The following is a 26,670-nucleotide window of genomic DNA, read 5'->3' on the forward strand; positions in this document are numbered from 1 at the left end:
TCAGCTGTGATGCATTTAGGTGTCTGTGTATAATCGTCAAATAAAGAGTTTTATTTTTGATGGGCGTGGAGATAGAGGGGGCTGCCTGTATTTTTAGCAGTACCTCTGCTCCTTGCATGCTGTCACATTAGGCCTGTTAAACTCACCACTCTTGGATAACTAGTGCATCATCTATTTGATCCTACACCCTATTTGTTCACATAATTTTGTGTGGATCTGACATCTCTCATCTAGATTTTCCTGGTTCTGTTTTTCAGGCTATAACATCTTTTAGAAAGGTTAGCAGAGGTGGAAGTGGAAAGGTGGTGGTTGGGGTGGGGGGTTGCGAGGCAGGTGGGGGTTGAAGGGGGGGCTAGGTGGAATTGGGTAGGAAATTGGTCTGTCATGTCCCTGCACACTTTAAACACATCATTCATCTTGCTGGTAAATTTGTTGCTTAATCTCCTCTTGTTCCTCTGGTGGCTTGATTTGTCTTTCTCTTGCCAAGAAATTTATTCCCATAAGTATGTCCTCAGGCTTTTTTCTTCTGATGAGGCCTTATTGTAGCTAGATTGAGGTAACTCAGGGAAACCTGTCACTCGGAGAGAAGTATTTAGCACTGTCTAAACATCACCAGTGCTTAGCGCAGTCAGCAAATACCATAATCTCTCTCCTTTTTGAAAAAAGAAACCCAGTTTCCCTCTTCTTTGCTGTGCATTCCGATTCTTGCTGAGGGATAGCCCTACAGATGCTGGCAGCCCTCTCCTACCTCAATCAAGTTATTTTTCATATGTGATAACAGCTGATTTTTGCCTCCTTATTTCTAACCTCCTCCAACCTAAGAGCCATTTGTCCGTCACCCTGAACCCTCTGTCCCTCTGAAACTGGCATTATTCATATTCCCTCAGCACCCACCAACCCCGCCACCCACCCCACCACCTCTCCGCTGCCAACCCCCATCTCTCTTTGTACCATGTCTGGTGCCCATGCGTTCAACTGTCTAGCCCTCACCCTCTTAAAGTTCCCTCCCTAAAACCTTCCACCTCTCTCTGCTTCTTCAATACTCCTGTAAATCTGCCTCTTCTGATCACCTTTCCCCAAAACCTTGGCACCCCTGTTTTCATTACACTTCTGTGAAACACCTTGAGATATTTTTCTACACCATCAGCGCAAGATAATGCAAGTGTTGTCACAAGTTTACCCACGCCTGATAGCCATTCCCAGCCCATGTCATGGTTGGGGTGTGGGGGTGGGGGGTTTGGGTGGGTAGTGTGTCCGGATAGCAGCCTAGATTGACCCAGCTGTTTCTTTCCCCCACTCTCCTTGACAATGAGTTCAGTTGTACATTCCATCACGTCCCCAGGTGAGATTATCTAACTCAATGCAGACCAGGCATGAGAGCTGGGAGCTGTGCACTTGGTACTGAGGTTTCTGGTCCCTGCTGAGTTTTCATCCGGCAACATAATCCTGATCTTCACTTGGCCATGTTGAACTGTTCACTACTGTTCACTTTATGGCTCCCTGGTGGCCTTGAAGACTGCAGGCTGGGGGAGATAGATAAATGCCTGTTAATACTAAACTCCTGCTGCTCATTTCTTAACATGCAGTGAGTCTCATTGACCCAGCAGCCCTGAGCTCACTGGACTACACTGGTTCCCCGTCAGACAGTAACTCAATTTTAAAATCCTCATCCTTGTTTTCAAATCCCCCCATGATCTCCCCCCCTCGAATACCCCTTGAACATCCTCCAGCCCTACAAGCCTAAGATCTATGTGGTGCTCCACTTGTGGCCTCTTGAGCATTCCTAATTTCAATTGTTCCTCCATTGACAGCTTCCGCCCTTAATTCTGGAATTTTCTTCCTAAACCTTTTTGCCTCCCAACCCCTCTCTCTCCTCATTTAAGATGCTTCCTAAAAGCGATCTCATTAACCAAGCTTTTGGTCATCTGTCCTCCATATGTTTTCCAAAGTTCGGGCATCATAGATTTTTTTTTATTGATAATGTTATTGATAAGCGCCTTGGGTCACTTTGCTACATTAAAAGTGCTTTATAAATTCAAGTTGTTGTTGGTGACTGTTTGGGTTTCTAGCTTAAGGGTGGAGATTAAAATTCATTTTATTTTCCTAACTATAGTTATTCAGTACTACGGATTGAAGATTGACTCAAAATTTTGTTTCATTGTCCTTGTTTGTAATGTAAGAGTTTTGGATTTTTCACAAAAGCGTCGGGGGGGTGGGGTGGAGGGGGGTGGGGGAGGGGAAGCAATAAAATGCACTTTTGGCTCCTCTCCAGAACTGTATGTTCTTTGCTTCCTTCTCTCCCCACGTTCCTGCCTTAGACATGCCTCAACCTCCGCTAGAGGATATCCACATCTTGTCCAATGAGTACAGCCCCAGGAGCAGGTTGAAACGCTCATTTTCAGAGTCCCGGAGAAACATGGGGCTGACTGTCGAAACTCTGGTGGTGGCAGACAAGAAGATGCTGGAGAAACACGGCAAGGAGAACATCACCACCTACATCCTCACCGTTATGAACATGGTAAGCCAGTGAGAAGGACTACATGTCAGTGGGACCATAGTAGCCATTTCCTATGTGCCTTTATTCTTTCAGAGTCGGAAGTGGATGTACAACCCTCTACAAGAGGGTATTGTTCCTTAACTTGTTGGCAGAGGCTACAATCGCACCAATGTTTTTTTCGAGGGAGCCTGCAGCATGCTATGTTTTTAGCGTATCATTAGGGTGCAGGCCAATAATTCCTGAGCTACTGGTTTCAAATGAGCCATAGTGGTCAGTCCCCAACTTGAGGTGAGGTATTTGGCCCCAAAAGAAATTGGGGAAAAACGAGTGAGCCAGTCATTCAGTTGAACAGTTCTATTTTTGGGGAGCTCCTTTCACTGCACCCTCTACTGGCAGTGAACAGGAGGAGAGAATAGCTCTCATTTCTGATTCAGTATAGTGCACCACAATGAACTAGGCAATGTATGGGGCCACACTGAGCTGAAGTTGCATATGCAGAGGAGCAGGTGGGCCACACATAATCCAGATATGGCTGTTAAAGAGTTTGGCATGACTTACAAGCACTAACACATTGAATACTTCAGGTGTTTCACATAGGAACAGAGGAAATAAGAGCAAGAGTAGGCCATTCAGACCCTCAAGCCTGCTCTGCCATTCAACTAGATCATGGCTGATCTTCAACATCAATGCCATTTTCCTACATTATCCACATATCCCATGATATCTTTAATAATTGGAAATCTATCGATCTCTAACTTGAACATGCTCAATGACTGAGCCTCCAGACAACTCTAGGTTAAAGAATTCTGAAGATTCACCACCCTCTGAGTGAAGAAATTCCTCCTCATCTCAGTCCTAAAGGGCCTACCCCTTATTTTGAGGCTGTACCCCCTGGTTCTCAACCCCCAAGCTGGCGTGGAGGAGGGGGGATGTAAACATTGAGGGCAGGGCACTCTTAGGGTCATTGAAAATGACTTCAGTGACCCTGGGTCAAGGGGATCATTGATTTTGCTCCTGATCACTGTTCAGTGAAACATCCCAGCAAATATGCAGGACACCCAGCCCATGGTTTCTTCTCTGACTTATCCCCTGTGTTGGTCAGAGGATGTAACTTTAGTTGTATTGACTGGAACTGCTCTGGGAGATCCTACAGCATCTCCCCAACAGTATCTGCTCTGGTGCAGCATGTCAGAATAATTGGACAGAGCCTCAGTGTTAGAGCTAAGCCGTTCAGTGGTGATATGAGGAAGAACTGCTTGACACAGAGGCTAGAAGCAATCCGGAACGCTGTTCCTCCAAGGAACTTTGGAGGTTGGGTGTCTGTTGAAGATTTCAAAACTGAGACTGAGGGGAGTTTTTGGCTCCCGCCAGCAGCGGGAATTATGGTGGGGTGAAGGGGGGGCACTTAATTTGACGGGAGGCAAAAATCCTGTTTCCTGACGGCAGGATAAACTGTTGGAATTTTGTTCTCCCGACTCTCAAGGCGGGTTAAAGGTGGGTCAAGCTTCCCAACGAACAATGTCAGGAACCCCATTTGCATGCATTAGCATCTTAGCCACGCTCACTAAAAGGCCACCTCGCCGGAATTAAGCTCCCTCTGCAAATTAAGTTCACCGCCAGCGAGAATTTAGAACGTTCAGTTTTACGACTGCACATGAGCAGCTTGCACCTGGCAAGCTTCACTTCTTCCATGACTTTGAGGTCCTTAGATGTTTATTCCTCCTTCTCGGGAACTCCGCATAGCTTCACCCATATCGAGCTGTTGCCAAACGCTGTGCCCAGGGAGGTAGGTGAAGGCTGGAGGGGGTGGGGGAGGGGGAGGGTGGGGGTGATGGTAGGGTGGAAGGATGGAGTGAAGGCCGGACAGGGGCGGCAGGCATACAGGGGAAGGGTGGGGAGAGTGTCCGGGGAAGTGGTCGGGGGACCGATGCCAGAAGAAGTGGTTGAAGGGTGGGTGAGAATGTCCGGGGAAGGAGGGCTGAGAGTGTCTGGGGAAGTGGGGTGGCCGGGGGGGGGAGGGTGAGGGTGGAGTGCCTGGGGAAGTGGGGGTGAAAAGAGTGTCTGGAGAAGGGGGCGAAGGAGGGGGTAGTGCCTTAGAGGGTGGGGTCGCTAGCATTGATGGTGAAGTCCTGGGAGAAGAACTGAGGGTACCGGTGATAGAAGGGAACAGTCACAGTCAGAGGGGGGATGCAGTAGGGTGGCCAGTCCCGGGTGCAATTCTAGTAGGTGAAGGTCTCATCAGGAGGGTCATGGAGGGGGAGACATGTGGCTCGGATAACATGAGGGGACAGGGTTAGGATGGGCATGGGAACGGTAACGGGTGTCGGCTCTGAGGGAAGGAAGAGTATGTGGTGATGGATCGTGATTGGGTCCAGGGTAACGAGGGGAGGTTCAAGGGTGACAGGGAGGAGAGGAATGGAGATATTGGGTGGGTCAATGGTGATGGGAGGAGAGGAATGGAGATATTGGGTGGGTCTATGGTGATGGGAGGAAGTTGGCAGTTGACAGGGGGAGGGTAGAAGGTGGTGGAGCAAGTTTGAAAGGTGACGTGCATTATTTTTCCAAAATGATCTTGACCACACTGTTAGTTAGTCAGTGAGATCCCTCTAAGTGGGAGGAGGGTCTTTTTGGGTTGGTGGAGTTCAAGGTCAGGAAGGTGGCTGACTAAAGGGACACCCTAATAATTATGAGGCAACTGGATATCAAAGATGCTCACGTGTGCTCTCCTCTCTATGGTGAAGCTGCATTGCAGCAGGTTTGTCCCTGACTCGTGGGTTTCATATGGACAGCAGGAACACCCATCTCTGGTCTTTCAGGATGTCCTTCACCTCGAAGGAACGGGGTAGGGATGCCATGTCTAGAGGTCAGGTGAAGGGCTTAGCACTTGCCTGCTAGCTTTGAGATGGATGGAAACCTGTGAAGGACATGTTCACTTAATGTATCGCTTCAGTTCGTTCACACATCCACTGAGGAGTCGATTCAGGCTGCAGGCAGCCTTGCCTTGGTAATGGATTTCATCCAGATGCAGAGAAGGAGGGCCCATCGCTGGTTGGCACAGAGCTAGGAGGAACAAGGGCCTGTGCAGCAAGAGGCTGCGGAGCCTCTACAAGGTTAAGAGGCTGGTGATTATAGAACACTGCAAGGGCGTGCATTGGCCCGACCATGGGGGTATTGCCGGCAGTGATCTTATCTCGAAGTCAGCGATAGGCAATGCTGGAGGCACCCTCGTATGACCCAGGATGTGGTTGCCCACATGTGCCTGTTATGGCACAGCCGATGGTAAATATTGAGTTGTTCAAATCCCAATTGAAACAATTGCCACAACTTGTTTTGCAATTTGTATAAATTTTGAGATGCGTGCCTTGAATTCAGTAGTAATAAGACCATCAAGTCTCAAAGGTTTTTACAAAACTAAATTAAACATTTATTAATACGAGAAATGATTTTAAATACATACATAGATCTACAAATTACTACTATGATAGCTTCTAACCCCCAATCAATCTAACTCCCAGCTACACTTTCGTTAAGGCAACAGTAAGACACACAGGCCAGAATATTTCGCTCATCGGGCAGGTGTGCACCTGACCCAAATGAGAGTAAAATGACGCGTGATGACGTCGGGTGAGCGTCCCTATGTCATCGCACACACGCGCAATATTTCAGTCGGCGGGTATGCGGGGCATCGGCAGCGCATCCGCCGACAATTAACAGGCCTATTAAGGCTATTAAAGTACCAATTGAATTAAATTTTTCTCTGCCCGCCCAACCTTAAGGTTGGCGGACAGGCAAAAAGACCAAACGGCCTTTGAATTTTTTGTGAAACCTCATCCACGGCGGGATGATGTTTTATTCAGTGAATTAAAAAAAATAATAAAAAATTTTCAAACTCATTTCTAACATGTCCCTGTTCATGTGACAGAATCACATGAGGGGATATGTTATAGACATTTTAAAATTCTTTATTTTCATTGTTCAAAACCTTCACCTCCCTAAGGCAGCTCTATGCCTCAGGGAGCTTTTCCTGCGCGTTGGCCCGCCAGTGTGAATTCACAGTCAGGCCCTGATAGCGGGCGGTGGTCGGCTTCCTGACTACTCCCATTCGCCCCTGCCGAGCCCGCTCAACGAGGGCAAAATTCTGCCCATAGATTTTAAAAGGCCCAGGCAAAGAAACATGATATCCTAAACTAGTCGATTTCAAAGTGAAGTTTTTTTTAACTTCAGTTCTTTGAAAGCAGCAGCTTGAGGCATAGATGCTGAAGGCTTTTTACACTTGTTAGATCCTAAAATGCCTACCCTTACACACAGCCTTCGCTCCTTTGTACATATTTTCCCCTTTGAATGCAAATCCCCATTGTTTCACTATGTTTTTGGACTTTACCTCCCTGATCATAAAAATTTATCATAGTACTAACTTTACCAGAAATCTTTGGGAAAAATAAACACACTGTTTCTGAACACCACCTGGCTAGGTGTAATTCTTCACTCCCTCTTTTGAAAACAATCTAGCCTGGTTTATTTAAAAATGCAAATGTCCTTTTGCACCTTACATTCTAAACTTCCCCCATGTTTTCCATGCTTACATCAAAGCCTTCAGACCAGCTGCCTGTAATCCAATTAAGTCTCTCACACACACACACACACGCACACACACAGACATACACACACGCACATATGGGCACAGATACCATGATTTTACAATAAGTTCCAATAACATTATGAGAATTATTATATTTTCCTGACAGTACCAGCTTCTCCAGTATGAGCTGTGGCTGCAAGGACTCTGTAGAAGTAATGCTCCTGGCCTGCAGTGAGTGAATCTCTGTCTGGGGTGCCCTTTAAATATGGTGCCAGGACCTTTGGCCCCAGTGGGTAACAGCGGGGGCAGGTGACTTCCTGCTCGTCCCTGCCACGGGATTCGTCAGGCTCCTCACTGATGCATAATTAATGAGCCGAGAAGCAGAAGACCGCGCGTGTTCACCCACTCCGCCAGCCAGCAGGAATCACGCCGACTATCCCACCCGCCACCGGACTTAGTCTCCAGAATGGAAAATTCTGCCCTAAGAGTATTTTTTTAGGCAAGGGTATTAAGGGATATGGGACCCATGGAGGTGGACGGAGTTGAGATACGCAGGTCCAACATGATCGGATTGGATGGTGGAAAAGGGCTCAATGGCCTCTTCCTGTTCCTGTGACATCTGTGGAGAGGCCTGGAGGCAAGTCCATCTTACAGGATCGCCATTGGCGAGGCAATTCATTTTTTGTCAAAAATGGTGCCAAATGTAATGAAAAGCGTTATATATTTACAGAAATGTGGGCCGGGGTTTTTACAACCCCACTGCGGTGTACCTCCCCCCGCCCTCCCAGTGGATGCGGCGGGCCATTTAAATCTCCATTCAGTTCGGGGGGAGGGGCCGTAATGCCCCACCGGGCAGGGGGGTTGGGGGCGTAAAATCCCAGCCTTGGTGTTGGGGGAATTAAGTTGAGCAAACATTCCCCCCCTTTACATAATAAAATTTAAACGTGTCAAAATATTTTCCTTCCAGGGTTCATATTATAAGCAGAATACTGCTGCTGTCAATGTCCTAATGTGATTTATTTAACCACTAAGGAAAAGCTCATAATTGCTTCATTGGATCTTTTCCCAGGCAAGAAGTAAATGCTGTTATTTTTTTATATGATACATTTTTATATATTTTTGATATTTACATCATGAAATCTTTTGTTATTTAATCTCTCCTGCCCTCCAGCCTATCACAGGACTGTTAGTTCTCCCTTGCCCCCCACCCTTGCCCCTTGCATTGGCTTAAAAAACCCTCACGTTCCTGTCTTTTTTCAGTTCTGATGGAAGGTCACCCAACCTAAAACAGTAACTCTATTTCTCTCTCCACAGCTGCTGCCTGACCTGCTGAGTGTTTCCAGTGTTTTTTTTTGTTTTTTTCATTCCAGATTTCCAGCATCTACACTATTTTGCTTTTGTAGTTGTGCAGCTATATTTTTTTCCCACCCGCCCTGTTTTAGCTGAGCGTTGAACATCGTTACAACGAATCAGGAAAGACAGAACAGCTGGGGCTCTATTCTGTCAAAAAAGAAGACTGAAAGACAACCTGAAAGGGATCTTTAAAGTTACGAAAGGGTTTGGTAGGGTAGATGTAGAGGTGCTAGGGGACTTAAATATACAAGATAGTCGCTAATAAATCCAGTAATGAATTCAGGAAACACTGCTTTGCTCAGAGAATGCGGAGAATGTGGAACTTGCTACCACCTGAGTGGTTGAAGTGAGTAATGTAAATACATTTAAGGGAAAGCCAGATAAGTGCAGGAGGGAGAAAGAAACAGAAGCGTATGCTGATAGGGTTACATGAAGAGGGGTGGGAGGGAGCTGATGTGAAATACAAATGCTAGCACAGGAATTTTCTATTTGTTCATGGGATTTGGGCATCGCTGGCAAGATTTGTTGCCCATCCCTCATTGCCCTGGAGAAGGTGGTGGTGGTGAGCTTCCTTGTTAAACCGCTGCAGTCTTATCTGCCAGGTAGGGAGTTCCAGGAGTTTGGTCCAGTGGTGATGAAGGGACGGCGATATATTTGCAAGTCAGCTTGGTGTGTAACTTGGAGGTGGTGTTCCCATATGCCTGTTCTCCTAGATGGTAGAGGAAGGTGCTATCGAAGGAATCTTGGTCAGCTGGTGTACTGCAATCATGTAGATAGGGCATACCACAGCCATTGTGTCCGTGGTGTGGCAGGTGAATACTTACGGTGGTGGATGGGGTGCCAAGCAAGTGGGCTGCTTTGTCCTTGATGGTGTCGAGCTTCTTGAATGTTAATGGAACTGCACTCACCCAGGCAAGTAGCGAGGATTCCATTATACTCCTGATTAGAGCCTTGTGGATGGTGGATAGACTTTGGGGATTTAGGGGGGCAGAATACCGAGCTCCTGACCTGCTCTTGTAGCCATGGTATTTATGCAGCTTGTTCAGTTGAGTTTCTGGTCAATATTGATACCCAGGATGTTGATGACAGGGGATTTGGTGATTGAAATTCCATTGAATATCAAGGGGAGGTGGTTAGATTCTCGTTTTTTGGAGATGGAAATCACTTGGCATTTATGTGATATGACTGTTACTTATCTTTTATCAGCCCAAGCTTGAATGTTGCCCATGGCTTGCTGTACGCGGGCAAGCAGCTGAAGATAGTTGAGCCTAAGACACTGTCCTGAGGAACTCTTGCAGTGGTGTCCTGGGGCTGAGGTGATTGGCCTCCAACAAACACAACCATCTTCCTGTGTGCTCGGTATGAAGAGTTTCCCCCCCACCACCGCCATCCCACCCCCCTCCTCCCCCCACCGATTCCCAGATCGAATGGCTGTTTGCCATGCTGTAATGTCTATGGAATTCTAGGCAGTGATGCACTGACTTTTTCCCAACAGGTTTCCAGTCTTTTCAAAGATGGCACCATCGGAAGTGACATAAAGATTGTGGTTGTGAGCCTGTTACTTCTGGAGCAGGATCCAGTAGGTTTTTTTCATGCTCTTACCTTCTGACCTATACTTCAAGAGATACAGCTGAACCAGACCCTAATGATAACATTTGAGATAATCACCGACCCTGGGGGAGAGTATGCACTGCAATTCAGGAGAGGGAAGGTCAACCAGCAATTCCGATTTCTCCAAACAGAAAGCGGCGAATTTATGACAAATTTATGCGCTTGATCTTAGGATGCACCAAAGTGCATCACAACCATGGAAATATTTTTGAAGTCTAGTTACTATGTTAGTAATGTAGGCTGAAGGGTTGGTCACAACACTGGGAGAACTCCCCTACTGTTCTTCCACTAGTGCCAGGGGCTCTTTAACACTCAACTGAGGAGGCAGACGGGGTCTCAGTTTCCCGCCCTATCCACTGGACAGCACCTTTGCTAGTAGAGGTTACGTGCTCCACTGCGAGGCTTAAACTATCTGAGTCGGATGCAAGGGTGCTACCCACTGAGCCACTCATGGCACTGGAGCAGAATGCATGCAGAGGCAGTTGGTTTTGGACAACTCAGGTGGGGAAGTGCCAGGGCATTTGATAGGTATTGAGGGGTATGAGAGATGAAGATGGAGTATTGGACAAGTTTAGTGGACGCTGGTAAGTCATTTGCAGACTTCCACATCCTCGAGTGCATGTGTTGCATGTCTGTCGCCCGAGAGAGGAAAAAAATTAGATTTGTGCTTCTGAATCATGTGGGGTGTGTGCGTGCGTATGTACGTGTGCATGTGCGTATGTGCGTGTGTGCGTGCGTGTGTGTGTGCGTGCGTGTATGTGTGTGATTAGTTCAATTACAATATCCTCTCTTGGGTCAGGCACTCACCTTATTGGCTCATGCATGAAGATTGGCCATTTGGATGACACATCTGAAGGCCTCCAGGAGACGAAGAAGCTTAGTTGGACAAAGCTGTCAAAATATGTGCGGCACGCAGTTGTGTTCAGCTAATTGCATGGCAAATTGCCTTTGGTGTAGACTGGAACTGTAACAATAATTAACGCTTGTCACCGTTGCAGAACTAATTGTGAAACAAAAAAATTGGGTTGTGTTGGTTTCTTCTTCCAGCCTGGGTTAGTGATCAACCATCATGCAGACCAATCGTTGAACAGTTTCTGCCAGTGGCAGTCTGGACTGCTGGAAAAGAATGGCAAACGGCACGATCACGCGGTGCTACTTACCGGATTGGACATCTGCTCCTGGAAAAATGAGCCCTGTGATACCTTGGGTAAGTAACCCGCATGTGCAGAGCACCCCACTGGTGACTTTCCCACTATTTTCAAAGGTAGCTGTGCAGAGAATGCTGAGTTCAAGTTCTCTGAAGACTCAAAGGGTTTTTATGTCATTAATGCACGAGATAAAGGCACTGTCGGCAAGGCCAGCATTTATTTTGCACAGCCCCAATTGCTCTTGAGAAGATGCTGGTGGGCCACCTTCTTGAATACAACTGTGTGGCTTTCTAGGCCATTTCAGAAGGCAGTTCAGAGTCAACCACATTGCTATGGACCTGGAGTCATGTCTGGACCACGCCAGGTAAGGATGGCAGATTTCCCCCACATTAGTGAACCAGGTGGGTTTTTCCAACAACCTGGCAGTTTCATGGTGATCAGTAACTGAGGCTAGCTTTTTTATTTCAGGTTTATTTAATTGGATTTCAGTTCCCCAGCTGCCAGGTTGGGATTTGACCACACAGTCTAGGATTTGTTTTGAGCTTATTGGCAGTTTGGGGTCTCACAGTTGACTTCATCCCTCCTTAGCTGATGGAGGTTGAACGGGAAAGGACAGAATCAATGCTACTGTAGTGGAGTAGATTGTCAACAGTGTAGAGGTTATGTTACTGGACCAACAATTGAGGGAGCGTGAGTTCAGATGCCAATGTGGCAGTTTGGGAATTTGAGTTTAGTTTGAAAGAAATATCCGGAAAAAAAAAACTAGTATCGGTATGAAACTATTGGATTATCATAAAAACTCAGAGGTTAACTACTGTCCTTCGAGGAAGGAAAGCTTACCCATTTTGTTCTACATGTGAATTAAGTTCCACACCAATGTGAATGAGTCTTAACTGTCTCCTGAAGTAGACTAGCAAACCACTTGGCTGTACAAAATTTCAGCAGTTCAAGAAGGATGCCTTCCACCTTGTTCACAGGGTAACTAGGGACAGACGGTAAATGCTGCCTTGCCAAGCATTAATAATGCATATAAAAAAGGCAAGCCTCCCTTATAACTCAGACCTCTGAGATGAGAATTTGGCCTCTTTACCATGCTGTACATTTGACTATTTCCTTTAAGCTTCAGTGACCAGGACCGAACACAGTCTTGAGGTTCTGCAATAGGCCTCTTCATTTGCTCTATGGAAGTAGGGCACCTCTGATTGGCTAACTCCTTTTGTGGTGGTCACAGAACCATAGAAAAGCTATGGTGCAGAAAGAGGTCATTCAGTCTATTGTGCCCGTGCCAGCCAAAAAGAGGAAAAAAGAAACTAGCCGCTCATTTTAAACCCGCTATCCAGCACCTGGTCAATAGCCTTGCAGGTTACAGCACTTCAGATGCAGATCCAGACACTTTTAAAATTAGTTGAGCATTTCAGCCTCAACCACCAACTTTGGCAATTCCAGACACCTACCACCCTCTGGGCGAAAAAATTTTCCTCATGTATCCTCTAATCCTTCTACTAATCACCTTAAATCTATGCCCCCTGGTAATTGACCCCTTAGCTAGGGGAAACAACTATTTCCTGTCTACCCTATCTAGGCCCCTCATAATTTTATACACCTCAATTAGATCACCCCTTAGCCTCCTCTGTTCTAAGGAAAACAACCCTAGCCTATCCAATCTCTCCTAATAGCTGCAATTTTCAAGCCCTGGCAACATTCTTGTAAATCTCCTCTGCACTCTCTCCAGAGCAATTATGTTTTTCCTGTAATGTGGTGACCAGAACTGTACACAAAATTCCAGCTGTGGCCTAACCAGCTTTTTATACACTTCCATCATTACATCCCTGCTTTTGTATTCAGTACCTCGCCCAATAAAGGAAAGCATCCTATATACTTTCTTGACCGCTTTGTCCACCTGTCCTGCCATCTTCCAGGACCTGTGGACATGCACTCCAAGGTCTCTCACTTCCTCAACTCCTCTCAATAACTTCCCATTTATTGAGTAGACCCTTGCTTTATTTGTCCTTCCCAAACTCATTACCTTGCACTTTTTCAAATTGAATTTCATTTGCTATTTCTCCGCCCAGTCAACCAAACCATTGGTATCATTCTGGAGTTGACAGCTATCCTCTTCACTATCAACTACACAGCCAATTTTTGTGTCATCTGCAAATTTCCCAATCATGCCTCCCACATTTAAGTCTAAATCATTAATGTATATAACAAACAGCAAGGGCCCCGACTCTGAACCCTGAGGAACATCACTGGAAATGTTTTCCATTCGCAAAAACATCTATCGACCATTACCTTTTGTTTCCTGTCACTGAGCCAATTCTGGATCCAACCTGCCACCTTTCCCTGCGTCCCACGAGATCTCACTTTCCTGACCAATCTGCCATGTGGGACCTTGTCAAATGCTTTACTGAAATCCTCCTAATAGCTGTATCCAGTCCATTCCCGCCAGCTACCTCAGCTTTGTAAAATTTGTCTTTCACCAATTCATAACTTTTACTCCTATTCGATCTTTTTCCTTTTCCATAAAGATGCTAAATTTATATTATGGTCACTATCTCCAAAATGGTTCCCCACTGCTACTTTATCCACTTGCCCAGCTTCATTTCCTAAGACTAAATCTAGAATTGCACCCCGTCTCATTGGACTTGTTACGCGTTGGCTGAAAATGTTCTCTTGAATGCAGTTCAAGAACTTTGCGCCCTCTGTGCCCTTCACACTGTTCGTACCCCAATTGGTATTAGGGTAGCTGAAGTCCCCAACAATGACTCCCCTATTGCCTTTGTACTCAGAAATCTGTCTACATATTTGCTCTTCTAACTCCCTTTCACTATTTGGGTGCCTATAGTACACTCCTGGCAATGTGGCTGCCCCTTTTTTATTTCTGAGCTCAACCCGTATGGCCTCATTTGATGCTTCGATTTAATATATCATCCCTCCTCACAGCTGTAATTGACTCTGTAACCAATAATGCTGCACCCCCACCTTTTATATCTCCCTCCCTATCCTGCCTGAAAACTCTATATCCAGGGATGTTGAGCTGCCATTTTTTGCCCCTCCTTAAGTCAAGTTTCTGTTGTAGCAATGATATCATGCTGCCATTTGTTTATCTGTGCCCTCAGCTCTTCAGCTTTATTTACTATGCTCTGTGCATTTGTATATATACCTTTAAACACTGCCAAATTCCTGTGCTGTAGGCTTTTTAACCTGTGCTGCTTCTGTCTTTCAGAGTCACTCACTAATTCTCTATCTCCCATTCCCCGCTCTGAATTTGCCCTCAGGTTCCCATGCCCCTGCCAATTTAGTTTAACCCCCGCCAACAGCACTAGCAAGTCTCCCTGCGAGGATATTGGTCCCAGTCGTGATCAGGTCCCACCCTCCCCAGAACCGGTCCCAATGCCTCAGAATTCTTATGCCCTCCTTCCTACACCAGCTTTCTAGCCATGTGTTTATTCGCACAATTCTCTTACTTCTATACACGCTTGCATATGGGACTGGGAGTAATCCTGAACGTACTGCTTTAGAAGTCCTGCTTTTCAATCTCCTTTCTAGCTCCCTAAAGTCAGCTTTCAGGACCTCATCCCTTTCTTACCTAAGTCATTAGTACCAACGTGGATCACAACCTCTGGCTGATCACCTTCCCCCAGAAGAATGTCTTGCATCCACTCCATGACATCCTTGACCCTGGCACCAAGGAGGTAACATACCATCCTGGAGTCAAGTCTATGGCCACAGAAAGGTCTGTCTGTTCCCCTAACTAACAAATCCCCAATTACTACTGCTTCTTCCTCCCCCTCCCATACAGCAGAGCTGCCCGTGGTTCTGACTGCACTCCTCAAAAGAACCAATGCCCTCACCGGTATCCACAACGGACACTGGTAGCATCCACAACTTCCCACATATTACAGGACACGCATTCCACATGACCGAGCTGTCCTGCTGTGGCTTCAATTTACTTCCCTTGTGGTAACTTTATTTTACTTTGGTTTACTTATGCAACTTTATTTTACCTGGCCTCGATTTAACTTTATTTCCCTAATGCTTGTGTTTCTTACTTAGATGTAATTGGCCCCTTCTTTTAAAAACAATGTTTTTTTTCTAATTCTCAGCTATTTGATGACACTCCCTAAGAGCAATTTCTTAACAAGCAATGAACTTATGTACCTCCTGTAATGTTAGGTGCTAGGTGCTACTGACTCCCTGGTTTGGTGTCCTCCTCTTGCACTTTCCTCTAGGTGCTGCTGACACCCTGTCCCAGGGTCCTCCTCTTGCACTCTTCTGTAGGTACTGCTGATTGCCTGTCCCGGGGTCCTCCTCTCGCAGTCTTCTGTAGGTGCTGCTGACTGCCTGTCCCGGGGTCCTCCTCTCGCAGTCTCCTCTAGGTGCTGCTGACTGCCTGTCCCGGGGTCCTCCTCTTGCTCTCTCCTCTAGGTGCTGCTGACTGCCTGTCCCGGGGTGCTCCTCTCGCACTCTCCTATAGGTGCTGCTGACTGCACCATATTGCAAGTAAAACTGTACAAGGAATCTACTCTTATGTAGCTTGTCAGCTTGACTATAGTTTTAAATTTGAAATGGTGGTGTGGTGAGGTTGGACAGGGTAGAATTTAAAATGGTTCAGCAGGTCACAGCAGGAAAGTGCAGTTTCTAAGTCTAAAGGGTGAATGGATCATGGCCTATAGAAATTGGACTGCGACAATTTTGGGGCATGCGGGCAGTGTGGCTAGTGCACACCACCCCCTCCTCCATCCCAATGTGTGGTCTCAGGCCCTCCCGGCTTTGGACCTCAGGCCTCACTTCAATGTTCCAGCAGTGCAGAGGGACTGCTGCACTGTAGGGGGGCGGTTTGGGTGTGCTGTCTCTCAGGTGAGGCATTAAACTTGTCGATGGGTTGCAAAAGACCCTGTGACACTACTTGAAGAAGAACAATGAGTTCTCTTGGTATCTTGGCCAACATTCCTCCCAACCAATGTCACCGAAAAATAACAGATTCCTTGGATACACAACCTGTTTGCTGTTACTGATATTTAACAATGACTGCACTCCAAAAGCAGCTCGCCAACGTTAAGTGCTCTGGGGTCTTGATGGTAATTTAAATACAGGTTTGTCCATTCTTTACTTCCTACTTTATGTTACACAGCAAAATAAGTACAGAATTAAGATGCCAGCATGACTATCACCATCTGTGAGAAACACAGTGACATCGTATTCTCTGGTTATGAAATGTTCAGCTAAGAATAAACCTCTGTCTTTAGAATGATGGTCATCACAGAGAGATGCCACTCATCCCATTGAGTCCATGCCAGCTCTCAGTAGAGCAATCCAATCAGTCCAGTTCCCCTCTTCTATCCCCATAGCCGTGCAGGTTTATTTCCCTCAAGTGTCGATCCAATTTCCTTTTGAAAACTGACTCTCATCTTCTGTGAGTCTTTATTGAGAAAGCACTTGTAAATCTCACATGCTGGAGGGTGGTGAAAAGAATAAGCTTGCATTTATATAGCAACTTTCATGTCCCTTAGGATGCTCCAAAGTGCTTCACAGCCATGGAGGGGGCAATGCAGGCAGACGTGCTAGATAATTTGTACACAGCAAGCTCTCACAAGCTACAGTGAGATAAACAATCAGTTACTCTGCTTTTAATGATGTTGATTGAAGGATAAGTATTGACCAGGATAGCAGAAGAACTCCCCTACTTAAAATAATGCCAGGAGATCTTTTGCATTCACCTCAACTATTAAGCAAGGCCTTGGTTTAATGTTTCATCTGAAAGACGGTACTTCTGACAGTGCAGCACTCTGCTAGCAATGCATTGAGACGTTAGCCTTGATTATCTCAAGTTCATCGTTGGGTTTGACCTACAGCCCAGTTACGTCGAGGTGAGAGTGCAATCGAATACGGCAAGTTAACACTTGGAAGGTGCAATTTAGAAAGAGAAAAATATAAAACATGAAATACAATAGGAAACAGGAGTGAAAAAGAGTGCATAACCTAAAGCTTACGGGATGTGCAGTCCCACTTCTGGCTATATTTATATTTTTATTTGAATGAAAATTCTTGCAGATGGCCTTAGCCAAACCCCAGTCTCAGCTGGTGAGACCAGTGGAGGCAGTGATTAAGTGCAGTCATCATTCATGTTGCTGGGCAGGGCCTTTTAGAACAGCAGGCTAGCTCACTTCAGGAAGAACGGGTGTGGAGAAGGGAGATAGGAGAACACTGCAGGACTGCTTCCACCCTCCAGTTAAAGCTGAGTCAGGACTTGTTGGAACTGAATCTGGATTGGAGCTGCGCGATGTTTTGCCTGTGCCTGTTTGTTTCTGGGGAGTCGCTGAAACTTGGATTTATTTTGTAGGTTTTGCTCCTATAAGTGGAATGTGCAGCAAGTACCGCAGCTGCACCATCAATGAAGACACAGGCCTTGGCCTGGCTTTTACCATTGCTCATGAATCCGGACATAAGTAAGTGATTTTCTTCCTCCTTTCGATCCGCTTTCCGGGCATCCTGCTCGGATTTTTGGCTGGCTGTGGCCGCACCAGTTCTTCAGATCCAAGTTGACGTTCTTCAGGAGCAAGCCCAAATAATGGATGTCAAAAGCCTATTCAACTTTGAGGCATCATAGCCTCACATAACAGCTTGGCAAAGGATGCTTTTTAGTAAAGGCCACAGGGTTGCCACTAGGGATTGTTGAGGGTGGAGCAGGAACATACGAAAAGAACATACGAATTGGGAGCAGAGGTAGGCCATGTGACCCCTCGAGCCTGCTCTGTCATTTGATGAGATCATGGGTCATCCGATTGTGGCCTTTACCTTTCCTGCCTACCCCCTATATCCTTTGACCTCCTTGTCAGTCAAAAATCTATCTAACTCAGCCTTGAAAATATTCAATGACCCAGCCTCCACTGCTCTCTAGGGAAGAGAATTCCACAGAGTAACAACCCTCAGAGAAAAATATTCTCCTCATCTCTGTCTTAAATGGGAGACACCTTATTTTTAAACTGTGTCCCCCAGTTCTACTCTCTCCCCCAAGGGGAAACATCCTCTCAGCATCCACCCTGTCAAGTCCCCTCAGGATCTTATATGTTTCAAGGAGATCACCTCTCAATCTTCTGAACTCCAATGGATTCCAATCTTTTCTCATAAGTCTGCCCCTTCATCCCAGGAATCAATCGAGTGAACTTTCTCTGCACAGCTTCTAATGCAGTTATAACTTTTCTTAAATAAAGAGGCCAAAACTGTGCACAGTGCTCGAGATGTGGTCTCACCAACACCCTGTACAACTGTAGCAAAACATCCTTACTTTTATAGTCCATTCCCCTTGCAATAAAATACAACATTCCATTTGTCTTCCTAATCACTTGCTGTACCTGCATACTAATATTTTGTGATTCATGTACCAGGCCACTCAGATTGCTCTGTACTGTAGAGTTCTGCACTCTTATGTATGTAGTTGAGGCCCCAGCACTGATCTGCAAGGCACTCCACTCTTTACATCTTGCCAACCCGAAAATGACCAGTTTATCCCTATTCTGTTTCCTGTTAGCTAACCAATCCTCTGTCCATGCTAATATGTTAGCCCATACACCATGAGCTCTTATTTTGTGGAGTAAACGTTGATGTGGCACTTTGTTAAATGCGTTATGGAAGTGCAAGCACACCACATCTACAGATTCCCCTTTATCCACGTTGATTGTCACTTCCTCAAAGAACTCCAATAAATTAGTTAAACATGGTTTCCCCTTTCACAAAACCATGTTGACTCTACCTGATTGCATTATGATTCTCTAAATGCCCTGTTAAAACATCCTTAATAATAGATTCCAGCATTTACCCTATGACAGATGTTAGGCTAACTGGCCTGTAGTTTCCTGCCTTCTGTCTCCATTTTTTTTTCTTGAATAGAGGAGTTACATTCACTATTTTCTAATCTGATGGGACTTTTCCAGAATGTAGGGAATTTTGGAAAATTAAAACCAATGCATTTACCATCTCAGCAGCCACTTCTTTTAAGACCCTAGGATGAAGTCTGTCAGCACCTGGGGACTTGTCAGTCTTTAATTCTAATAATTTTCTCAGTACCCTATCTCTGGTGATGGTAATTGCTTTAAGTTCCTTCCTCCCTTTCACCTCTTGGTTTAAAACTATTTCTGCCATGTTATTTGTGTTTTTTACAGCTAAAACGGGCACAAAATGTTTGTTCAATGCATCTGCCATTTCCTTATTTCTCATTATTAGTTCCCCAGTTGAGCTCTCTAGAGGGCCAACACACACTTTAATCACTCTTTTCCTTTTGAAATATCTAAATAAACTCTTACTATCTGTTTTTATATTTCTAGCAATTTTTCTCTCATACTCTTAATTTCTCCCTTATTTTTATGGTCATTCTTTGCTGTTTTTCAGATTCTGTCCAATCTTCCAACCTGCCACTAATCTTAGCAGTATTATATGTTTTTTCTTTCAATTTGATACTATCTTTAATTTCCTCAGTTAGCCACTGTTAAAAATATCTCCTTAAATGTCTGCAACCCCATTTCTACTGACCTATCCCTTAACCTAATTTCCCAGTTCACTTTAGCCAGCTATGTCATCATGCCCTCATAATTGCCCTGATTTAAGTTTAAAACATTAGTCTTAGACCCACTCTTCTCTCCCTCAAACTGAATGCGAAATTCAACCATGTTATGATCACTGTTAGCTAAGGATGCCAGAAGCAGAGTAGAGCCATGCAGAGATCAGCATAGATCTTCTCTACCTCATCTAAATCTAAATTTCATTAATCTGAAGCCACTGTGGTCTGTGTGACAGCAGCTGGTGTGTTTAAATACCAAGGCATAGCCCAGGCTTCAAAGGATCATAATTTAACCAAGTATCATGTCATGTTAAATTTTTTATGGTTTCAACAAGGGCAAAGTTAACCCAAGGTTGTAGGAGTAGGGCAAGGGGATAATAAAGTACATGTTCGGCAACATGTCTCCCTTTTCAGCAATATTGAACAAGAAAGTATGAGTGTATTTAAAACCGAGATAGATAGGTTCTTGATTGGTAAGGAGATCAAAGGTTACGGGGAGAAGGCGGGAGAATGCGGTTGAGAAACTTATCAGCCATGATTGAATGGCGGAGCAGACTCGATGGGCCGAATGGCCTAATTTCTGCTCCTATGTCTTATGGTCTTATGGTCTTATGTAGTTTATAGATGCTTGCAAGTGCCTAGTATGTTGCTTCCAAGTCAAGAAAAAAATTGCTGGATTGCTAAACAAGGAACCTGAACATATTAAATTGGCTACAGAGACTACTCTCTAGGTTGTGTTTGTTCAGTAGTTTCTGGGGAGGGTGGAGGGCATTGATGATTCAGATTACTAGGGCTCTTGGCAATTAGATGCTATGCTACCAATGGGTCTCCCAGGCGTGGATACAGTGCTAATTCAATAATGGGCTTAAAGGTCTATTGGCAATTATCTGGCTCTGTCTTTCAACTCATCAGTTAGCAAATTGCCCTCACGTGACCTCTTCAATGTAGCAAAATACCCCACCAAAGACCTTGAAAATTTGCAGGATGGGTTCAGTGAAGAGGAGAAGGAAGGAAGAAAGGAGCAGAAACCAAGGGAGGTGACTAAAGGGTAGTTCTAAGAAATGGGTTTTCAGGAGTCATTTGAAGGTGGGGCGCAGGGGATAGAAAAGAAAGACTTACTTTATATAAGCTTTCCATCTCGTTAAGACTTCCAATGTACTTCACAGCCAATGATGTGTAGTTACTATTGTAAGGCAAGAAATGCAGCATCCAATGTGCACAGAGCCAAACTCCCATGCTTAAGACTCTAACACTGTTTGAGGGATAAATCATGGCCAGTACATTGAGGAAAATTCCTCTAATTTCCTCTGAGATACACTATCCTCAATGGGGCAGTACCAATGGTTAAGCCTGTATAACATGCTGCAGTCGGACTTAAACTCACAGCCTTCTGATTGAGGGGCGAGAGTACTACCTGCTGAGCCATTGCTGATCTGAAGAGTTTAGGGAGAGAATACCAGAGTGTGGAGTGGGATGACTGAAGTCTGGCCCCTAGTGATGGAACAGAAGGAGTTAACAACAAGAGGAGGCAGGAAGAATTGCATAAAACATCGTAAGTGGGTGTTGAGAGAAACAACGGAATTTTTTTTCAAATGTGTCCTGAAGTATAAATCATCTGAAGTAACAATCAATGTGTTTTGTGCCTGAAGGTACCTGACAATTGATAATCAAATCTTCTTGTTTAAAACTCATCAAAAAGTGACCAATGGCTACCTGGGAACAAGTTAAAGACTGGAGTCCAATGGAGGGCTTGAATTGGTTATTATTTCGAACAAGAGCTGCCTGGAAGTGGGATAGAGATGGAAAGCTAAAAGAACTGGTTTAGGTGGTTTAACATATAGGGCAGGATTTTATGTCCTGCGGGCAGGTGTGTGCCTGACCCTATCGGGCGTAAAATAGTGCGCGTTGACGTCAGGTGAATGTCCCGACGTCATTGCACACTCGTGCGATATTTCGGTCAGCGGGCTCCGGGAGAGTCAGCAGCATGCCTGCCGACAACTAGGAGGCCTATTAAGGCCATTAATCAATTAATTAAAAACTCTTTTTCGCTGCTTGTCCAACCTTACGTTTGGCAGGCTGGCAAATCGGCCAGGCGGCCTTGGGATTATTTTAGGAAACCTCATCCACGGTCGGGATGAGGTTCCCAACATTAATTAAAAACAAAATAAAGATGTTTTGACACAATTTTTATTACGTTTAAGTTCATTTTACTGAGTCCTATGTGGGCACATTTTTTTCACATTTTCAAATTCTTTATTTTTGTTCTTACAATTCTTCAGCCCCCTGAGGCAGCCCCCTGCCTTCAGGGAGCTTTCAGTGTGCACTCCACTGCGCATGCGCAGACTTTTGCGCTTGCACTCCTCCCACCCCCCCATACTGGCAGTGCTGACCTTCTCAGTGCACCTTTCATGCCGGCTGGCTGTTAATTGGCCAGCCGGCGTGAAATCGCGGTCGGGGGCTGATCGTGGGTGGCGGACGGTTTCCCGGCCACTCCTGGGCTCCACCGAGGGCTGGAAAATCCTTCCCATAACGATAGGTGCATAGGAGGCCCATGTACATCAGTAATCTCAATGAGGGGGCTACATGCTGTGATGAGATTGAGGGATTGATAACTGCCTCACAAGGAGTGATTCCAGCCTTGCACTCACTCTCATGAATTTGTTGTACGTGATGGTGTTTTTTAAAATAAAAACGATTCCTATTTATTCACATTCCTTAATTCTTATTTGGGACTACAACGAATGGTTTTATTCCTATTTGGGATCACAGCAATCAGCTCCTACTGGCGTCATTGATCCTTGACCCTGGTGAGGACAAGGCTCAACAATGGCTCCTCCTGATCACTGTCCGTGAAATATTTGAGGATGTGGGATCAACTGAGCGTGTGACGGGATTGGCTAAGGTGCCTCAAATGGTCTGCCAGTGTTTGCCCCCTTGGACATGGGCTGGACACTCAGGGGAGGTCATGGAGGGCTGTTGGACCCCAGTCCATGAGCCCCCCCGCCTCCCGACCACCATACATCACCCCACCCTAATCACCTAAGAGCTGATTTGATAGAGAAGAGCATGGAAATTGGAATTAAAAGCTCTGCCTTTTTGAGTTCTGACTCGGTGCCAGATGAAGTTGTTAATGATGAGAGGAAGGGGCGGAGAGGCGAGAAGCTGTTGCGTAAACTAGGAGTAGTACTGGAATAGAAAACCTGCTTTGGCAAAAGGAAAGCTGATCACATCAGAAGTCATTTATCTAAGGGGAAAAGGGTTTGGAGTTTGAGAAACAATGATTTGACCCTGGAAGTGGTCCGAGGAAGCTGCTGTTTCCTCTTTTCTAGCCATTAGAATTCGCCCCACGTGGAGAGAATGTTGAGGATTTCTTTCCAACTAAACGTGTCTGCTGTCCATAATTGTGCACTGCCTCTGGCCTAGTGTTTCAGGGATGTGTTGTTGGCCACAGGGGAGTAAAGTTCTTCCTGTTTGTTGGAGAACAGTTCAATTCTACAAATTCTGACCTTTTATCAGGGCTTGTTGCCAAAAATCGCCCAATCCTTTGAAGAGAAAAATAATCTTGATGTACTTGACAACCCCACCTCCACTCCACACCCCACCTCACCCCACCCCACCCCACTAGATTGGCTCAGCAGGTTTAATTGCACCGGTAAACTAGGAAGATCACAGGTTCAGCCCCTGGGCTGTGCTGATAGCTGATCCCAGCTGAGAGCCTTCCATAACCAGCCCCTCCAAAGAAATAATGACCTCCAGATGTCCCAAACTGCTTTACATGAGAGCCAGTTTATGCTCAGTAAAACTTCACAACCTGCGATGTGATAATGAGCAGATAATCTGTTTCATTAATGTTTGTTGAAGGGTAAACATTGACCAGGACACTTGGTTTAATGCCTCATTTGAAAGACAGCACCTCCGGCAGTGCAGCAATCCCTCAGTACTGCACTGAAGTGCCAGCCTATACTACGTACTTAAGTCTTGGAGTGGGACTTAAACCCACAGCCTTTTGAATTGGAGGCAAGAGTGCTACCACTGAAGCTGGCTTCCAGAATAAAGCCATGAAAAGACAGCCCAAGCTCCTGCTCTTGCTAGCTGCCCAGCGGCTGTCGCTGGTAAGTACGTGGGTATGGCTGCCATACACGGGCAGGGTTGGGCTGGCCTGTGATCCTTTCCACAGTTGTGGCGCCTGTTGTCGAGGCTCCAGCGTTGGAGAACGGCCATTTGGTCAAATTGCTGGAGAACTGTCAGAAGCTGTGGAATAATTGTAGCCAGCTGCTTTAGGAGAATTAAAGGGTGGTGATGGATGAGGTAGGAGAAGAGGAATCACCACTTGGGTGAGAGATGTTAAGCATATAAGAAATTGGAGTGGGAGTAGACCATTCAGCCCCTTGAGCTTGCTCCACCATTCAATGTGATTGTGGCCGACCTTCTATCTCAATGCCCTGCCCACCCCCTATATCTCATGATTTTCTAAGAGATCAAAAATCTTTCTATTTCACTCTTGAATATACTCAATGATGGAGTTTCCACACCCTCTGGGATAGAGAATTCCAAAGATTCACAACCTTCTGAGTCTAGAGATTTCTCCTCGGTCTGGCCCTAAATGATCGACCACCTATCCTGGACTGTACCATCGTGTTCTGAATTTCCCAGCCAGTGGCAAGCAACCTCTCAGTGTCTACACAGTGTGAGTAGGGCAAGTGTGCGCTTGTTCTTCTTGAACTATCACCAAAGCATTTCCAGGTCATGATGCTGTGTGTGTTGGTGTTTTCAAGATGTATGGCATGATTTTCTCCCAGTATTAGCCCTTGTTGTCACCCCACAGCTGGTGGATTGATGCATGTGGCGGTCATGCTGCCAACACATATTGAAATGCCCCAGAGTATTCCTGTTGTGACTGAAAATACTTATCTGCCCTTTATAGCTGCTGGCGAAGAACGCTGCTCACAGGAGGGGCAGGTACTACGCTGGAGTCTCAGCTAGAATTTGGGCTCAAGTCTCTGATAGGGGGGCTTGAACCCACAGCTTTCTAGCTTAGAGGTGAGAACGCTGTTCAGTGGATCACAGCCGACACCTTTAGCATTGTGAGTGTGGCAGTGGATGGGGTTGGGGGTGTGCGGTTGATGAAGCCGAAGCACTTGACTCCATTGTCCTGTTACCTGAGGAGCAGTTTACATCACTGTACTGAGGCCCAGGCTGCCCAGGCCTCATTACGCCCCCCAGGCAGTCACAGGTAGCATACCTGCAAGATCCCTGCAAGCTTTGGCTATGTAGAAGCAGCAACAATTATTTTAAAGTTAGTGCTTGTATGATGGGCCACTGGATCACAATGTTTGAACAAGTCAAACTCCAGTTTTGTTAGATGGGATTTTGGGAATATTCCTTGAAATTGCACATTCCCAATTTCACCTGTATTTTCTGAAAAAAAAACACACGCTTGAACAGAATACACAACATGTATTCTGATGAAATGACCAGAGGGAAGATGAAGAGGAGTGTTTTTAACATAGTGAGTTGTTACGAGGTGGCGTTCACTGGTAGAGGAGGGTGGAAGCAGGTTTAATGATAACTTTCAAAGACAGAAGTGGGAAAAATAATAATCGCAGGGTGACAGGGAAAGACCAAGGAGGAGTGCAAGTGAGACAGAGTGGGTAGTCCTTTCAAAAGCGCCAGCGCAGGCACGATGGGCCGAATGGCGTCCTTCTGCGTTGCATGATTCTGTGATTGCTCCAGCAGTCAGGTCAGCTGACACCAGCTCTTAAGAGGTTGCCGGCTCTCTCTTCGAGTGCAACTTCCAACGTCACGATCCTGTTTAATTGCTGCCAGTTGCATTGTGTGTGTACAGCATCAGTCTAAAGCTGGCTGGGTTCTGCATTCACAGTCACTCTCCTGTCAGCGCTTCTCATTCACAGAGTGCTGAGGTTTGCTTCATTCCCCTCCTCGCATCACATGGAAAGTGCTAACTTCTTTGAAATTCTTCTTTTTTACAAAAAGCTTAATGTTCCTCCAGAGGAAACGTTCTGTGTGAAGTTATTTAGTAACAGACGGGGCCCTAATTCTGATGGACGTCTCAGGTTTGCTTTGATGAACCATCTCGTGGAAAGGTCACAGTCTTTATGAGCTGTTGGCAAGGTGGTGTTTGTGGATGCTTGGTGTAGCATTCTAGGAGGTTGCAGGGAGTGGCTTCTGCCTGAGTCCGGGATTAAATTTACTGCAGGAGCGTTAGGGGAAAGCCAACTGAGATATCTGCATCGAATTAAAGTGAAATACAGTGTCCCAGACCATGATCCTCAGCTGCGTGAGCTCTTGTTTTTTTGGGATATCCTTCCAATTTGACCATTTTGAAATGATGCCAGAAAAATCCTCGAACAAGCAATTTACTGAAAATATGCAGTCTCTAAAGCAGGCTCCCGATCGAAACACCTTGTCTTTTTAAATCAATGTTTCTGATGCTCTAGGAAAGCGTGTTGCCTCTTTGCAGACCTGAGTGGATAGTATTCATGTGAAGACCTACAACAACAACTTGCATTTGTACAATGTCTTTAACATGCTATAGTGGTCCAAGGTGCCTTAGGTGAACAACAAATAAATTGACACACAGCCAAAGCAGGAAGGCAATATTAACATAAGTGAACGAAAGCTTGGTCACAGAAGTAGATTTAAGAAGCATCTTAGAGGGAGAAGCAAGGTCCACGATTCCTGGTGCCACTTCCTAGGTTTGAACCTATCCATTTCCTCAACCCTCTCTTCCTCATTAAGACCTCTCCTTGAAGCCCATCTCATCCACCAAGCCTTCGATTGCCAGCCCCTCGCCACCATAGCACTCACATTTCTTGATTGCATCTGTGAAACATTTTGGGATGTTTTCTATATTAAAAGGTGCTAAATCAATGCATGTTGGTGGTTTAGCTCAGCTGGCTGCTTT

The 26,670-nt window shown here is 45.6% G+C and overlaps 1 protein-coding gene across 1 annotated transcript in view; it reads left to right on the forward strand.

Annotated features, from left to right (window-relative positions):
• The window catches only part of adamts18 (ADAM metallopeptidase with thrombospondin type 1 motif, 18), a 254,120-nt gene that overhangs the window by 91,366 nt on the left and 136,084 nt on the right, over positions 1-26,670 (forward strand). The window contains exons 5-8 of the mRNA XM_078544789.1: positions 2,319-2,518; positions 9,925-10,008; positions 11,088-11,247; positions 17,532-17,637. Of these exons, the coding sequence (XP_078400915.1) occupies positions 2,319-2,518; positions 9,925-10,008; positions 11,088-11,247; positions 17,532-17,637 (550 nt within the window). The remainder of the gene's footprint in view (positions 1-2,318; positions 2,519-9,924; positions 10,009-11,087; positions 11,248-17,531; positions 17,638-26,670) is intronic.

This window comes from Cetorhinus maximus, chromosome 6 (assembly GCF_964194155.1).
Source record: "Cetorhinus maximus chromosome 6, sCetMax3.hap1.1, whole genome shotgun sequence".
Taxonomy (NCBI): domain Eukaryota; kingdom Metazoa; phylum Chordata; class Chondrichthyes; order Lamniformes; family Cetorhinidae; genus Cetorhinus; species Cetorhinus maximus.